Raw genomic sequence first — 18,700 nt, forward strand, 5'->3', positions numbered from 1 at the left:
TTTAGTCTTTTGAATAACAGTGTTAATTTTGTTGACTACGACTAAAAGACTAAGGTTTTTGATATTTAGTCAACTAAGACTAGACTAAGACTAAACAGTTTCAGAAGACGAAATAGGACTAAGACTAAATGGTGTGTTATTCAAAGGACAAAATCAAAATCTGCTGAAGGAATTAACACTGCACACCATTTAGTCTTAGTGCTATTTAGTCTTCTGAAATCATTTAGTCTTGTCTTAGTCGACAAAATATCAAAAACCTATAGTATTTTAAATGGTAAATGGTGCATTTATATGGCACCTTTATCCAAGGCGCTTTACATAGATTGTGCATTACATTCACCCATTCACACACATTCATACGCCAGAGGAAACCATGCAAGGTACCAACCTGCACATCGGGAGCAATTAGGGGTTCAGTGTCTTGCTCAAGGACACTTCGACATTAACTCTTAGAGCCTGGGTTCGAGCTGGCAACCTTGCAGTTCCCATCCAGCCACTCTACCTCTGAGCCCTTTTAGTCTTAAGTCAACACAATTAACAGTGATCCAATGCTATTCAGGCAACCAATGGTAACTAGTAACTACGGGTCCATTTGGTTATTTTTTACGCTCTCAGTAACTATACATTATTGATAACATAACACTGAGGATTTTACTGTGTAGACAGTATAGTAGTGATGACTTTTAAAATCATCATAAATCAACCCTCTCTTCTCCTCTTTCTTAAAATTCCTGTCAGCAAGTTTCAGAGGAAGAGTCCTTCCTTCCTCCCTTTAGTTCTGAAGGTTGGGTGCTTTGTTCTCCATCCTCCAGGCCAAATAAAACAAATAGAAAATAAAGATGTTTAGAGACATTTTTCTTAAGCCATTGTAATTCAGAATGCAAGGCTGCTGGTGGTTTGCCATCATTGTAATGCATTTCAGAGTGACAACTCTAATCCAGTTCTCTAGCCGTTCTGATGCAAGTGTGACAACAATCACAAAAATGTTTTAATCTGAAAAAATCTTAACTGGGGAGTGGGGACTGATCATACATGAAGGATGGACGCACGCACAGAAACAAGAGGAAGCTAGATATACTGAATAATTCTGTGTTATGTGTGCGCGCACACACACACACACACACACACACACACACACACACACACACACACACACACACACACACACACACACACTTAAACTGTCACCATAGTGACACCTTTAGGGGACAAGGTCCTTTTGGTCAAACACCTGACTCAGTGCCAATGTGTGTGAGAGGGTGGGTGTCCCCCTCCCATCCTAAAAATGAGTAATGGCATTGCGTCGGAAGGACGTTAATCATTTCTCAGCAAAGACAATCTTATCTCTGAAATCTACTCTTGATTAACCCACATCAGTCACACAGATGAGAGATGTCAGCCATTGATTTAATAAAATAGTTCCTCATCTCATGCATTATTACACTTCCGTTTGGGCCAATCAATGAAATGGTTTCCTCTCTACAGACAAAGACAAAAGAGGTTTCTTACAACTTCACTGCAAGTTTTGTTTGTCAGTAAGAAATGTTATACAGCAGTGTTTCTTACCTTCTTTGTGGGGTCCTCCTGTAGTTTGGAGAAGTAAAAGGAGAGGAGATGAACAGCAAACATCTTGACTATAGTAATCCTCCACCATGCAAGTCTTGTTTCAAGCCTTCCTCTGTCAGTACAACTAACAAACAGGGATTTAATTGTTTTTGTTTTGTTGCAATAGCAGATTTAAGTGTTCTCTCTCAGCGAACATTCAGTTGATCAACAGCTATTCATCTATTTCCTAAATGTACAATTCCAGTGTGAGTTTTTTCAGCTCTTCATTGCCTATCTCAGAGTTAAGCACTCAACGTCTCGTTTACCTGCTGCTAGCTAACTTAATGAATGGCTGGCTTGGCAGATAAATCCTGACCAGCGCCTGTTCTGACTTCAATGATTAACCAACAAGCCAAACCCCCCATTCTCCTGTTTCCTGACGACCCCCTCCCGTCAATATTTCCCTCATGTCTTGGTACAGTTCTGTCTATATTTGTTCTCTGGTGATGACACACATCGCCTGACTATTTTCTAACTTTTAATAGCATACAATTATACCAGATGGGGTTAGGTTTATCCCCCCCAGGCCCAGACCATAACTCCAGTTGGAGTGTCAATCTTTCGAAAGAAGCAATGTTTTATTTGGTCTGCAGCAGATTGAGTTGCGTTCCTGGTGTGTGGGGTGACTATGGAGATAATCCCTAGCTAGAGGAATGCAGTAATGAGGGCATACACCTTAAGCGGCAAGCCAAGACTTAACATGAATCAAAATAATTATTGATTAGCATCCTACAACTGAAAAATATGGAATATTTACACTAAATGTATGCACTGGTAGGTCTGTGATTAGTTGGTTTTAAAATGTAAATTTTTATTCACTTGCTTATAACCTTTGAGTTTTCAAGAAATAATTACATTCATACACAATGAGTGGGGTGCAAATGCTTCTAAAACAGCATTTAATCCTTGTGAAAGCATGTGAACCTAAATTGTAATATATATATATGACTTCCACACATCCATATACAGTAGAACACTGTACTAAGGCGTGAAGACAAGGGTAACAGTGATTCCGCATTACATCTCCCAAAATGGCCGTTGCCTGTGGGTATATTATTGTCAGACAATTAACGTCACAGGCCTTTTGTGCGGCATAATTTTTTTCCACCATGCTCAGGGAAGATACAAATGGTGGGGAGTGGGGACGGAATACTTTAGCTGCCAAGTAAATGTTACTGGCAATAAGCAATAAAAATATGAAACAAGGCAAGGCAACCGATATTATAACCACGCCGAAACAATGACCGTAATGAATCACTCACTACTCGGTCGTCCGCGATAACCACACAATTCTGCTTCAGCTCAGTTTATATGGTCCTGTAATTGCTGAGATAGTGTCTTTCCCGGATAGGGACCATAGAACCGTCCTGGTTTTGAATGTAAATGCAGTATGGGACACGTTTTGTTGAATAGGCCTCTGGAACCACTGGATAAAAAACAAGTTACAAAAAAATATCTAGTCCTCCTCCGTCTGCTTTTTCTTTTTCCCTCTGGAACTGGAACCTCTCAGCACCTTCTGATCGGCCAGGTCCTCCTGCGAGACGCTGTGTTCTTTAGACCACTCCCTCTGCAGCTGTCTCAGCAAATCAGAGGTCAACAGTCCGTCGCGTACCAGGCGACTGGCGAGAGAACTGGCATTTGTCGTCTTGCCTCCCGACGCTTGCTCTGCTTCGGGTACCGTATGACCGCACTCTGAAAGCACTCTGGTAGCGGAGGGCTTTCTGCTACCAGGCGGTGGCCCTCTGGCGTGTTTGCGCTGCGGCGACGCTGCCAGTGCCGGCCTGGCGGCGGCGGTCGCTTCCGTGGCTCGGATGAGGCGCGTGATGTTGAGGACTCCCTGCTGGATGATGTCATCGAGTTCACGTTGGATGCCCCGGACCAGGGCTGTGTCCGGGAACATGTCCATGAAACGATAGCTGGCGGGAGAGACACACAATATTCATGTTTTAAAGGGGTTTTGACCTGAGGACCAGATTCTACAAAATGTCTTTTCGGAAAAAAACTATGTTTCTATGCGAGTGGTTCTCAAACCTTTTCATGTCAAGGACCCCAAAATGTATATGTAATTGGCCCCTGACCCCCATCTGAAAATATGTTGTTCCAACGACCCCCGAGAAGCAAACATTGGGGTTAAAAACATTGGCTGCGAAAGAATATACAGTATATTCAAAGTAAGATTTGCACACGATCTTTGCAATTCTGCAAGCTCGAGCTTGTAGATCTGCTGTTTTTCAACAGCTACATTGTTGAGTGGTGCAACCACTCCCTTATGGAGCTAGGTGTGGGTGCCTGGGTCTGAGCACGAAAACAGCATTGTTGTTTTTCCCCACCTAACACAACCTAACACACACACAAACACACGCACAGATTAACTGTATATATGGTGATTTCGGGTGTGCCAGTACAGTACAGTGACAGTACAGTACAGTAGAGGGTACAGTAGAGGGACCCCCACACAGTAACTCTGTCATTTCTCACCCGTTTCGGACGCAGGGCGGCTCGCCGGAACCGGGCCGGCACCCTGGGTGCATTCCTGTGGGTCTGGAGCTTCCGGAGACCCCCCCGGGGACCCACACACGGAGTTGCACCACTCACTTCACACGGGTGTGATTTTAAATAATGGTTAAAGTGGTTAAAGGCTAAGGCGACACAGATGCGTTCCAGGTCTTAATGGAGGTTAAATAACTAACATAGCTTTTCAGAGGTAATACTCAAGAATAAATAATAAAAGACAAAAGTTACCTCAGCCAGAGGTAGAGGTCCAGTACATCGTGAACGGCCTCCAGGTGGACGAGGTCTTTGATGTTTTGGGGCGCAGACAGAGGCCAGCTGATATGTCGACAGACCCAGTCAAATGTCAATGGCTCGTCTCGACTGAACTGACGGGCGAACTGCATGGGGGACACATTACAACACACTGTTGTTATTCCTATACTGCTGTTATAACCATAACCATACCTCTTCTTTTCCTTTCGGCTTTTCCCTTCAGGGGTTGCCACAGCGAATCATCTGCCTCCATATCACCCTGTCCTCTGCGTCCTCTTCTCTCACACCAACTAAACTTCATTTCCTCTTTCACTACACCCATAAATCTTCTCTTTGGTCTTCCTCTGGGCCTCCTGCCTGGCAGTTCCAACCTCAACGTATGCTTCCACCGATATACTCACTATCCCTTCTCTGTACTGTATGTGTCCAAACCATCTCAGTCCGGCCTCTCTTATCTCCAAAACATCCGACATGCGCTGTCCCTCTGATGAACTCGTTCCTGATCCTATCCCTCCTTGTTACACTGAGAGAGAACATTTTAGTCTCTGCTACCTCTAGCTCTGCTTCCTGTCTTTTCCTCAGTGCGACTGTCTCTAAAAACCATACAACATAGCTGGTCTCACCACCGTCTTGTACAACTTCCCTTTCATGCATTCTGATACTTTCCTATCACACCTGACACTTTTCTCCACTGATTCCAATCTGCTTGCACCTCTTTTCCCACACTCTCCATTGTTTTGAAATGTTGACCACAAGTCCTTAAAACACTTAAAGTGTTATACCATACTGTTCAATTTAATATTGAATCAATGAAAAGTAGTAAAAAAGCGCTTTGGACAAAACCTCTTAAGTCCATTGGACCCTCAAACTGTCTGCTAAAGCAGCTAACTCCACCACCTCTCCCCCTCACATGCAAGTAATTGACAACATATAAAGTCACAACACCAACTTCGATGAGCCAGTATTGCTTGGTTTTCAAAATATCCGTTTTGTTGGAGTTAGGTGGTTTCTTGCCAACAGCAGAGATATGCATTGTATTAATAATGTAGTGACTAGCAGTAGGGGTAGGACAATTTACTTACCACACGATTCAATACGATATTGAGTGAAAATGCAATTATAACCAATATAAATCATGATTTTTTTTTGCCCACCCCCAACTAGCAGTAAGCCTAGCAAATCCAGCAGGAGCAGGACTAAGAACACTAGATGGCAGCACTGTGATAAACAGTTGAGTTTAGCCTGATCTTCCTTCTCTGTTTATTTTCTTCTCCTTCCATCCCAGCATCCCTTAGTTCCCTTCCTCCCCTCTACGTGTCCTTACCTTTAGGAAGGACGTGCATACAAAGGGTTGTTTCTTGTTGATTGGTGCGGTACAGAACACGTAGCGCGACCTCAGGTTGAGCGGGATATGCTGGATCATGTCGGCCAGGAACTTGAAGTCGTCAATGTTGCAGACAAAATAGAGACCGTCCACCTGAGAGAGGCTGACAAAAATGTCCTGGAGGAGAGAGCATGACATTGAATACGGTCAATACGTGAAACCAGCTAATTTTAGATGTTCCTTTTGCAAGAGAATGAAAGATACGCTGGTGTAAAGTAAATAAGAGATAAGATAAGACCAGGCGGTCAGTTAGCAGAAGGTCACCGATTTGAATCCCTTGACTGGCCAAAAAAAGTATTTGATTAAAATATCTTTCATTTCAAAACATTAAATGGTAATTGCTACTCTTATAATCAAATTATCCATGGTTTGATTCTATTGCTGCACTTTCACGTCGCTCTCTGCTGCTCCAAAGCTTAGAAACAGCAGTGGTGGAAAAAGTACTCACATGTTTTACTTAAGTAAAAGTATCAATCAATACGGCAATGTACTCAGTACTCTGTTAGGCCTCACTCACACCTTTCGATCTAGCATACAACATTGATGCATGCTTGTTGTATGAATGTTGTGAGTGTCATGGCCGCCCCAATGCATTTCCAATGGAAGTCACATGGTTTGTAGTCCACATTTTGGACTACAAGCTGTTGTATGGCTTTCGGCTGTGTTTCGACTGCGCCCCTCCCCCTCATACAACACAAATGTTGTGTCAAACCATGTGACTCCCATTGGAAATGCATTGGGGCAAGCTGTATCACACCCTTTGCATACAACAAGCATACATCAATCTGTTGCGACCGTGTGAGTCAGGCCTTACAAGAAAATGAATTCAAAATGTACTTGAGTGGAAGTACAAAAGTATTAGCATCAAAATGTAAGCAAAGTACCAAAAGTAGAAAGTACTCATTATGCGGAATGTCCCATTTAACAAGTTTTCAAATGTATAAAATGTATAAAAATCATCACCGAAGTAAAAAAGACCTATTTTACAGTACTTGAGTAAATGTAGCGATGAGAAACAGGAGGTGGATTGACAGTCAAATGGATAGACTTACTAGAAGGTTGGAGAGCGTTGCGTCAGGCAGATGATAGGCAAACATCTCTACTTGTTCAGCAGTAGGATGGAGACCTGCAGTCTGAGCCAGAGGAGAACATGTCAGAAATACCTCAGGCGTTTGGTATGATTGCAATCATTTGTGCATTTGGTCCATAACTGAATATATCATATGGCAGTGTCTCTTTGGAGTCGAGCAGGTCTGTGTGTGTGCGTGCGTGCGTGTGTAATGTCTCTTAACCTCTATGGGCTCCACGCTGTGGCTGAGGATTTCCTTCAGGACAGGCAGGTCAACTCTGTTCATTGTCGTTACCTCTCCTTCGTTATATATGGAGGCGAACCTGTGAGACGACAGAAATCAAAGGAATAACTATTACTTGTTAGCATTGTGACAAGCCACCATTAAGTGACAGGTAACATTGGTGTCCAGGGGCAGACAACGCAATTGCGTTGGGGGTCCAGAGGACGGCCGCCCACCCGAGAGATGCAATGACAGCGGAACCCGGTGGTGGCTGCTGCTAGCAGCTCTGGTGGAGTGTGTAAGCTAATAATGTGGAGGAAGTCAGAAGAGGCAAGGGTGCAGTGGGCTCCCCCGGCTACGCTGAGCTGCTCTGTTCACAATCGTGGCAGGTACGTTCACAACTACTGTACAGGGCCCCGCTGTTTATAAACCAAAAGGCAGCTTGGGCTGTTTTCACCAGCTGCTGCTGCTGCTCTGTTTACAAGATAGGTATGTTCACAACTACTGTACAGTGCCCTGCTGTTTATAAACTAAAACACAGTTTGGGCTGTTTTCACCAGCTGCTGCTGCTCTGTTTACAAGATACGTAGGTATGTTCACAACTACTGTACAGGGCCCCGCTGTTTATAAACCAAAAGGCAGCTTGGGCTGTTTTCACCAGCTGCTGCTGCTGCTCTGTTTACAAGATAGGTATGTTCACAACTACTGTACAGTGCCCTGCTGTTTATAAACTAAAACGCAGTTTGGGCTGTTTTCACCAGCTGCTGCTGCTCTGTTTACAAGATACGTAGGTATGTTCACAACTACTGTACAGTGCCCTGCTGTTTATAAACTAAAACACAGTTTGGGCTGTTTTCACCAGCTGCTGCTGCTCTGTTTACAAGATACGTAGGTATGTTCACAACTACTGTACAGTGCCCTGCTGTTTATAAACTAAAACGCAGTTTGGGCTGTTTTCACCGGCGGCGTGGCGGGGGGATGCTGACGTCTAGTTACGCCGCTGTTGGTGTCTCTGGGTCTGCCCCTCCCCCTCTCACACATAATACATGTAATAATGACAAATATGGAACACAGACAGACCTGCCTGCCCGTCCAGCGATCTGCAGAGCCTGTGACGTGCTGATGGTTTCCATGTGCTTTTCTCCCTTCTCGTTAACATTGGGCTTCACCAAGCTGTTGAAGATGATGCGCTTTATACTCCTAGACAAGAGTTAAGAAGACGCACATAAAACAAGAGAACGGGGAGAAGATAAGAGATGGAGAACAAAAGAGGGGCCATCGCAAGAGAAGGAGGGTGAAGTGAGAGAGAGGCAAAGAGGTTCATTAAGATGCAAGTTAACACAATGTGTGCCCAAGACGTCCTCCTAGGAACTAACCCATGCAGTGCCCAGGACGTCTGTACACATCTTGAAAAACAAAACAAAATCGGATGGGCACCCCACGTCGCACTTTTGAAAGAATGAAAGGGCACATAATGTGTTTAAAAAGCATTACAATTTCTTTCAATAATTTTAAACAACAATTCCATCCTAGTCAAAGGCTTGAAGTAGGGATGTCCCGATCACGTGTTTTTTGCTCCCGATCCGTTTCTGTTCATTTGATACAGATTTTTCCCGATCCGATAAAGTTATATATTTCCAAAATCACAGACAATATCCAGTCTAATATCATGATATGGATATAATATAATAAATTAGGATGTCCCGATCAAGTATTTTTAGCTCCCGATCCGATTATTTGAAAATGACTTGATCAGCCCCGATTTTTCCGATCACGTGATCGGATCGGGACAACCCTAGTTTGAAGCCTTATTGATACTTAATCGCACGTAAAGTGTCATACGCCGAAAAATGCTGATCTACAAGCTCACACCATGTCACATCTGCAACGCGTTGGGAGTTTGCCGATCTGCTATTTCAGCACACGACACCGTCGTACAACGGAGCATAAATTAGGCATTAGATTACAGTAACGCTACATTTTATAAACCCATTTTGTGCAACACATTTACACTATATGTGCATACACATTAGCAACACACATACTGAGATACACCTGGTTATTACAGGTTTATAATGAAAAGAATGGGGGCAGAAAAGGTATTTACAGGTTGAGGCCCATGCCAATGGCATCTGTTGCAACCAGGATCTTGCACGGGTCATTAGGGTCATTGAACTTCTTGGCCTGGGCCAGCTTGGTGCCTGGTAATGACAGAGGAACAAAATATTTTTCTTAGCAAATATTACACAACCAACTAAAACAATCCTCATGCCATCCTCAATGCCTCATTTATTAAAATTTGTCAACAAAATCTGTATTTTCTTCCAAAAGAACGATTTAACCTTTAGTCAGAGTAGACTAAAGGTTGACATCGTTGACATTGTTATACAATCAAATGTAAGCTAGCAAAGAAAAACCACAACCAAACACCATTCACACTTAATAATAATAATATCTCAAACTTATATAGCGCTTTTCTGAGTACCGAAAGACGCTTTAGATGGGGGGCTTTACAGAGGTAACAACAAAATAAAAACAACTTTATTAGAAAAATAAAATAAACACTAAAAGCCACTTCCATACCTGGTGGTAGGCTTCCATAGATTACAGCACATTCTAGCCCTCGGACCTCTATCTGTCTGCTGATTGAATAGATGTCATTTTTACTGAAGCAGACGATACAGTCTCCTGGTCTGACGTTGTCTAGTGATTCCAGAGCATGGTCCAAGATTGAGAACGGAGTTAAACGCTCGTATGTATTAACCTAGAGAGGCCACACGGAGAGAGGGGGAGTTCCATGAAGGGATGTGAGGAGAGAGAGATTGGATTACATCACTCAGATTCCTCCTCTTATCTCATAGAACACGTTTTTCAATCATACATCATGAGTCATCATGACCCGTTTTTATGGGTTGTGAGAAAAGATACCTTTTTTAAAGCCTTTCCTAATAAATTCTAATTATATTTAAAAAAATATATTTTCAGAAATAAAAAAATAAGAAAGACACTGAAAATAATGTGTTGTGAGCTTATACTAGCTTTGGTATTTTAATAGGGCTTCAAGGAACCACTTTCCCTATTTTCAAACATATCCTCAGTTCACTAACGCATTAGTAATCTAACTAATGCTCCACAGACGGGAGCATAGAGTCATACGAGTGGGACATTCATGTAATTTGAGCGAGGCAGCGGACCCTGGTTTGCTTCGAATAGGACTTGTTTTGGCCTCTGCACCAAGTGAGGGGAAGCGTCACATCCGCTTTATTGCTTACTCATGAAAAGAGATTCCGTTCTCCAGACTGTATGACGGAAGCATTTGACAATTGCGAGAGGCAACAATCTGGAAACGCTCGAGCATTGGAAACGTTTGAACATTGTCCATGCATCCTTACCTCCATCTCCTCCCCTGTGGCGAACATCAGCTCTCTGACAAAGTTAATGGCAGCAGGTTCCCCGCACACATGGATCTCCTCTGCACACAAACCTACACAAGCACACACAACAAGGAGCTTTATCCCACACAAATGGATAAGCACACATAACGAGCTTGATACAATAAAAAGGTTGGAAGGTTGGTCAGCAGACATGGGTTTTGGGGAGCAGCAACTGCAACAGCAACTTAGATCAACATATCTAAGTAAACTGTAATAAAATGTTTATACATGACCAATGTTTAAAAATGACTAATACTACAGAACTTCAGTTCCGTCTACTACTTAGTCCAGCTTTTTCCCCTTTATGCTAGTGACCCTATTTTCACCAGTGCTTGAAACGTGTCGATGTAGATCGGCTAGTTGAACAATGTTTAAATGTGAAGAAAAAAGGCAAAGATCTAAAGTTTAGGGATCGCATGGTGAAATCTCTTCACTGAAAATAGCCAATCTACAAGCTATCTAAGGTCTAGATCTCTCAGATAGATCTGCGTTTATCGCCAAAGGTTTGCCTAGTGTCCGGGTAGCTCAGTCGGTAGAGCTCTCGCCTTTGGACCACAAGTTCATGGGTGCGATCCCCGGCACCGCCAACTCAGCGAATGAGTAGCACGGCTTGGTGCAGCAAGTCGTGCGGGAAGTACTGGGAGCTGATGGTAGGTGTGGGAGACCACCTCAGCAATCCATCTCCCTGGGGTCTAGCGCATTGTAACGGGGATAGACTCCCATGTGTTACCGGCTGATACTGACAATAAGCCACTCCCGACCTACTACTACTTGCCTATTTTCAGGGAAAGTTCACCTACGATGACATGCCCAGAATATGGGCATGTCTCTAGTGAGCTGCGCCCCGGGTGTGCCGAGTGCCCGCTCTGACCGACCCTACTCAGAGGTTGGGGTTGTCCAGTATGCGTGCGTCACTGTGGTGTCTCGCGCACTCACCGGCGACAAAATTGGTCCTTTGAGCTTTATTATTACACACGCATCAACTTGTAGACCAACAGCAGGTAGGCTAATGTTATGAATCACCTTTCAATGTTACAGGAAGGTGTGTCGTTTTAACTGGTCGTTCGTAAATAAGCCACACTGGCGGTCTACGACATCATGGCCCAGTGCACTAAAAAAAATGAGCACATTCCTGGCGTGCATTTCCGAACGCACCCAGTGTGAGAGACAAGACCAGATAAGAGCGTCTGAGTGGGACACAGACGAGAGATATGTTATCAGTGTACTACTAACCCAACAGTGCTCTCGTCCAGGCCCAGCCTCTGGAGGAGTCCCTGATCATCTGAATCTCATCGATTACAGCCACCTCATCTACAGACACAAATGTACAACAATGTCAACATAATGTCTGGGCCAATCAATATGACAACCATTCAATTCAAGTCTATTACACAGCAGACAATGTCTAAAGAGGGATGGTCAGTCATAGGTCTTGAGAAAGTTAATGCTGAGATGTACAGTGCATACTGTATGTACATCGTGCACAATATGTCATGACATCAGCTTAAAGAAAGCAGGAAGTACTGTACACTTGTTTAGCTTTTCAGACAATATCCCCCTATTGATCCAAACAGCTTCATTTGTTAAGATTCACTCCTTCAATTTGCTCAAATCAAGTGTTTTCCCAATATATGTGACTAACAAACTTAACAGCTTAGAGGGCGGTAGAGCTTTAGCTACCAGGTGCCAGAGGGAACCTTTAACATGAGTGCAGATAGGGTGGTCTGTGATTTTGTTCGAAGGGGGATTTAGTATAGAGAGGGGGCTCTGCAGAGGCCCAGTGAAGCCTGCTAGCGCTTCGAACACTGTTTTCATCAGCGCGAGGCTGGATTAATGATTTATTACACGCCGATCATGCCTATTTCATCTCGTTTTTACGTGGACATTAGCGGTGGTTAGTTAAAAAGTGCTATATTTTTTAATTACCGCAAATTAACCCATTTTGACCTGAGATCAGATTCAAAAAATGTCTTCTACATCCTGACAGTTTTCTGAAAAAGCTGTTTTTATGTCAGTCGTTCTTCGATTTTTCAAAAATAGCAGACCTACAAGCTCGTAGCACGCCACTCGGTGGCGCGCTATGAGCTTGTAGATCTGCTATTTTTCAATAGCTAAAGCATAACATGATGCTAACACCAAAAGGGGTTCCCGCCCAAAATGGGTTAATCGAAAGCAGTCTGTACGTCTGTGGCTACCTGGACAAAGGTAGATAATTAGATATACCTCGGCCATACGTCTTAATGCCTTCCCTCCACAACATTATCATTCACCGCATCAATAGCACTTTAAGACTTCTATAAATGTGTTTGTTACCGTCTACTCACACGGTGTGTTGACACTACACATCTCAATGGTGCACGCCACATGCTCAGCCGCTCTGCCTTCAGGGTCCACACATGTCCTTTCCTCTCCCGTTACCAAGTCACAAGGCACGCCCTGAAACAGACAGAACATACAGGACGTCAGTCAAATTCAAAGACACACTCAGGGAAACATGCACAGAATTGATAGTCAGTGGTGTCATGGTGTTTTTTTTACTGGTACCACAGCGTTTTAATGACGCCACGTGCACGCGCGTGCATGTGCGCATCACAGAACAGCTGATATAGCCTGCCTATTGTTAAATAGTGTATGAGAGTTTTAGACATAAACACAAATGTAGACTTAAAATAGTCAAACAAACGTCTTTACTGCACACTATAACGAAACTAAAAAGTTTGCTTTGGACGAATTAATCTGTTCTGGAGGAGGCATTCTTAATCTTGTGTGCAGAACACCACACAGCACAGCAGCAGTAGCCTACTGGAGCCATAGCCTACTGCTGTAGGCTATACTGCTGTACTACTCCATAAGGAGAGACAGTGTTCGGGGTGTTACTCCTCCATAAGGAGAGACAGTGTTCGGGGTGTTACTACTCCATAAGGAGAGACAGTGTTCGGGGTGTTACTACTCCATAAGGAGAGACAGTGTTGGGGTGTTACTACTCCATAAGGAGAGACAGTGTTCGGGGTGTTACTACTCCATAAGGAGAGACAGTGTTCGGGGTGTTACTACTCCATAAGGAGAGACAGTGTTCGGGGTGTTACTACTCCATAAGGAGAGACAGTGTTCGGGGTGTTACTACTCCATAAGGAGAGACAGTGTTGGGGTGTTACTCCTCCATAAGGAGAGACAGTGTTCGGGGTGTTACTACTCCATAAGGAGAGACAGTGTTCGGGGTGTTACTCCTCCATAAGGAGAGACAGTGTTCGGGGTGTTACTCCTCCATGAGGAGAGACAGTGTTCGGGGTGTTACTCCTCCATAAGGAGAGACGGTGTTCGGGGGGTGATACTCCTCCATAAGGAGAGACAGTGTTCGGGGGGTGATACTCCTCCATAAGGAGAGACAGTGTTCGGGGTGTTACTCCTCCATAAGGAGAGACAGTGTTGGGGGTGTTACTCCTCCATAAGGAGAGACAGTGTTCGGGGTGTTACTCCTCCATAAGGAGAGACAGTGTTCGGGGTGTTACTCCTCCATAAGGAGAGACAGTGTTCGGGGTGTTACTCCTCCATAAGGAGAGACAGTGTTCGGGGTGTTACTCCTCCATAAGGAGAGACAGTGTTCGGGGTGTTACTCCTCCATAAGGAGAGACAGTGTTCGGGGTGTTACTCCTCCATAAGGAGAGACAGTGTTCGGGGTGTTACTCCTCCATAAGGAGAGACAGTGTTCGGGGTGTTACTCCTCCATAAGGAGAGACAGTGTTCGGGGTGTTACTCCTCCATAAGGAGAGACAGTGTTGGGTGTGTCTCGTTTCGGAACAGCCGCTGTCTTTCTCTCGGTCCCCAGCTGTGCTGTTCCATACAGTAGCGAGTAGTCCAGATAAATATCAAACATGTTTGAAAATAGTCGGGGCGGCCGCAAGCGGCTCGGGAGGTTTCAGATTGGATCTTTGAACACTCACTCACACTAGGGCAAATAATTATGCCTGAGAATTGTTTCCATCTAGACGCTTCTAAAAACGCCTTCTAAAATCTAACTTAAGGTTTCTGAAAACCTTCAAATTCGTATTCAAAAATAAAAACAAATAATAATTATGTTGCTACATGTTTAGCAACAACGAATGAGACCAAGAGGAAGCCGGAATGAAAAGTACTGTATAACAACGTATAGGTTGCACAGGTCTAACAATTGTTAAGTTGAAGACAGAAAGACAGCAAGAAAAAAATTACAGCAAGACAATTAAGGAAGAGCGAGAGGAAATGGCAACAGTATAGTAAAAGAGCAAAAAATTGAGCAAAAATATAGACAGGACAGAGAGAGAGAGATAGATGGAAGAGATCAAAACATACAGCCTTGTTGCTCTTCTCGAAGATCTCGTGAGCCAGTAGTTTTAGTGGGCCACAGTAAACCCCGCTCCCAGCAGCCAGGTAACGTTGAATGGCTTGGTAGGTTTTACCACTGTTAGTGGGACCAGCATGGAAAATCACTTTTCTCTGGATGGCACGGGTCTCTGGGTACCTAGAGAAAACAGATGGTTATATATACAGTCATGGTCAAGAGGTGCACGCACATCCACAAATTGCAACGGGTGCAGGATAAAAAAAAAGACTGAGAAAGGAGAGAGGAGATCCACACACCGTTTTGAAAGCTCCCAAAAGAATCTATTGACAATAGAGCGGACAAAAAAATACAATTTATATATAGTCACAGATACATACAGTACAGACATACAGTGACAGACAAAAAATCACACCCGTGTGAACTGAGTGGTGCAACTCCCCCCCAAAAACAAGAAATGACTGAAGTCATATGATATCTGCTTGCAGCAAGTTTGCTTTTGCCCCTGATCAACCGGAATAAACCAGAGTTCAGCAATAGCATAGATGGTACTCAAGTAATACAATGAGTCATCTGTTCAGGAGATAATGCTTAACCTGACTCCACCAGATGGGGGCGGTATTGATTCACAAATTCACAACACAGCCTCCATCACGCTGCAGAGTTCAGAGTATGGGTTTTTATGACGTTCAGGAGAGAGTATCTCAGCTCTCATTGTGTCTGGTCTTCAAGATCCTAGATGCCTCTGTTGCTAAGTACCTGCTGGGCTACCTGCCCAGAGTGAGGGATGCTCACAGGTACTCAACCAGAGGAAGTCCATATGATCTAGTTCCCCCCAGTTTCAGGACACTCAACTCACCTCTTGTCCTATGTATATAGCTGAGGCGCTCCCAGCCTTATATATAAGGATTATTTATTATGTTCCATGGTTGTTTTGTTTGTACAGTATGTTTGTGTATAGTTTCATGTTACAAAGTGGACCACAATGGAAACAAGCGAAGGCTTTTTTGTGTCTAAGTCCATTTGGCGGTTTTTTTAAATGATGTCATTTTCTGTAATTTTCTTAAACTGCCAATAAAGTATTCTATCTATCCATCTATCAGACCATAGACATATAAACGTAGACACCCTTTCCGGCTCTGGAGCGTATGTGATCAAGGGAGGGCAAAACATTCCCGAGATTTCTTGCGAAGCCCCGCGGAAGCATGAGCGTGCGTCACAGAGCGCATGTTCGGTTCTGATAAGTCCCGGAAAAGATGCGCTGTGATTGGCCAGTAATCACTTGAGTGACAGCGTGACGTAACGTGCCTTCCACACTTCCTGCACACTTCCGCCCCCTCTTGCACACATATGGCTCCAACAAACTGCAACGCCCAATAATATTTATTTAATATCTAGTCTGAACAGACTACAGGTTTTATGGATAAGTCTCCCATTGGCTTAGAGGCAGCCTAGGGGCAGCCAATCATGAAAGTGTCCACTATTGTCGTCAGTAAATGTAGATCAGCTCTGCAAGCTGATAAAAAGCCAAATGCACACATAAACACAACCCAACACATACATACTGACACCAATATATGAGCCACAAGGTAAGGGTTTCAGCCTATGATAAACAGCCATATCCTTTGGTTAACATTGTTATTCTGTCTACCTGCCCGTTTTATTTCTGCCAGGGGAATTAGCATAGTGTTTTAGTTTGAAGTGACTTTGTGGTTGATCACGTGACATGTAACAGTAAACGTATGAAACCTACCAGTTGGCAGGGACTCTTAGGTCAGAGATTTTCCTCAGGTCATCGATGCAATCCAACATGGGGAAGATCTGTTTGGCATGACGCATGAAATATGGAAAGATGTCATCTATATGACCTGGACAACAAAAAGAAACAGAAATTAAGACTCAAACATCGTTCTCTCTCCATTATAATTTGCTGTAAATGTCACTTGCATTACAATACGACAAATAAACACACCTGCCCCACAGCAGATATCGTTCAGGATTATGTGTAGCTCAGCGGTGATCGACGTCATCTCCAAAACATACTTCCTGAAACTGACGAAAGCCTGGTGGAACAGACGGGCTGCATGCACAAATGCACAAGAACACACACAAAACCCAAGAGGTATATGTCGGTTAACAAGGTTTTTGGCACTATACTACCAACAGGCATATTAATAGAAAATAAATCCAAAGCTGTTTCAAACTGTCAAGTACTGTTGCTTTTTAAGGGGTCATGGATTAGATTGTTCTTAACCCATTTTGGGCGTGAACCCCTTTTGGTGTTTTAAAGCATTATGTTATACTTTAGCTATTGAAAAATAGCAGATCTACAAGCTCATAGCGCGGCACCGAGTGCCGCACTACGAGCTTGTAGGTCTGCTATTTTTGAAAAATTGTGAAAATGTAGTTCCAGGTACCTGGAACAACATATTGACATGAAATATTGAGCACCACTGATACAGAAACATGAGGTACTTCAGAAAACTGTCAGAATTTAGAAGACATTTTTTTTTTAAATTTCGACCTCAGGCCTAAATGGGTTAATTAAGTTCAAATGGTAATTGATTCAGGAAACAAAAACATGTTTTGAAATGTTGTGCAGTCCTAAGTAACACACAGATTGTAATTCTCACCATCGAGACCCTGGTCTGCTGCCAGCTTCTGCATCTCTTTCCTCTTGTAGAAGCGGTTCAGGATTTTCAGTAGTTCGTCTGACAATGATAGGATTAGGAATCATAAACTGGATAGCTCAGCTCAGCTGTCATCATCATCATAAGCTTTATTTAAACTTAAAGGGGTACAATTGAGGGGCAGGCACTAGGCAGGCCATCATTCACAATGTAGCCATGGTGTTTACGTATTGGGTGGTGGTGGTAGCGTAAGATTTAGACTCTCGTAGATGTATTTAATTGATTCTGACATTTCTAAATCTTAGGCTAATTGGGTGGAGTGAGATACAGGTCCAGTCCGTGGGCACCATGTTAGTCATGTTATCACTGATATGTCATGTAACAACACTAACAGAATGAAGAAAAACTCATTCTAAGATTCTAAATAGTGTTGATTATGTATGAGCCATGTCTTGTTTATTATTGTAGGTCTTTAAATGTATTAATGAATAAATTGAATACACAAGACCACAATGGAAACAAGCCCTTGTGGCTTTTTATGCTAGGCTTTTAACAATCATGTAAACCATACCTCTGTACAATTTGCAAAACTAATAAAGTAATCGATCAACCAGGTAAGCAAGTCTTAGTGCTTTTTCTGGTATTATCCTCTTGGCAGTTTTGTTATTGACCTGTACTTTCCTTGAACTGTACCCATTCTGCAAACTGTACAATCAATCAATCGTTGCTCACTTTTGTCCAGAGGTTGCGTCAACTCGGCCCCCACGCCGCCATCCTCCAAGGCTTCCGTCTTGATGGCGAGGGGGACGAAAAGAGACGTGTCGAGGGGTGTCGAGTTGTTGTTGGATGACACATGACGTCTGGAAGAAGATGCACCCACGGGGACAACCGACGACTGTTTGAACAACGCCGTGGGGACTGTGGTGCCTCGAGTCATCAACGCGTTCATTCTGCGTGGGACGCGAGACAACACATACACGCACCGGTTTACTGACATCTTGGTCTGTGCTGTGGATAATATTGGTGCCTTGTTGTTTTGGGTTTGATATGAATAGATGTGTTGTTCATTTGGTGTTATTTAAATGAAGAAGTGCAGAGGGCAGCCGGTCAACATCATTCAACATCTTCCTTCCTCTGAGACACCAACGTGGGACAGGACCCCAATCAGTGTTGCCAGGTTTCGAAAGAAACAAGCAACCAGGTCTATGAAAACAAGCCTAAAAGAAGCGACTATTTGAAAATAGCAGATCTACAAGCTCGCAACTTGATCT

General features: G+C 43.5%; 2 protein-coding genes across 2 annotated transcripts in view; both read right to left on the reverse strand.

Moving 5' to 3' along the window:
- LOC306919653 (hexokinase HKDC1-like) overlaps positions 1–1,629 on the reverse strand; it is a gene marked incomplete at both ends in the record, with an annotated part of 24,634 nt that extends 23,005 nt beyond the window's left edge. The window contains one exon of the mRNA XM_079496209.1: positions 1,567–1,629. Coding sequence (XP_079352335.1) covers positions 1,567–1,629 — 63 coding nt within the window. The remainder of the gene's footprint in view (positions 1–1,566) is intronic.
- Positions 1,630–2,395: 766 nt separating this feature from the next.
- Positions 2,396–18,586, reverse strand: supv3l1 (SUV3-like helicase). The gene is made up of 16 exons (XM_079496540.1): positions 18,162–18,586; positions 17,433–17,510; positions 16,772–16,879; positions 16,553–16,667; positions 14,811–14,979; positions 12,806–12,917; positions 11,715–11,792; positions 10,440–10,531; positions 9,631–9,811; positions 9,155–9,248; positions 8,128–8,247; positions 7,048–7,147; positions 6,808–6,888; positions 5,696–5,872; positions 4,348–4,496; positions 2,396–3,521 (listed from the first exon to the last, which is right to left on the reverse strand). Exons 1-16 carry the CDS (start codon positions 18,424–18,426, stop codon positions 3,062–3,064), a joined length of 2,379 nt encoding a protein of 792 aa, XP_079352666.1. The 5' UTR covers positions 18,427–18,586; the 3' UTR covers positions 2,396–3,061.
- Between the last annotated feature and the right edge of the window lie 114 nt (positions 18,587–18,700).

The sequence above is a fragment of the Electrona antarctica genome (assembly GCF_951216825.1).
Source record: "Electrona antarctica genome assembly, chromosome: 3".
NCBI lineage: Eukaryota > Metazoa > Chordata > Actinopteri > Myctophiformes > Myctophidae > Electrona > Electrona antarctica.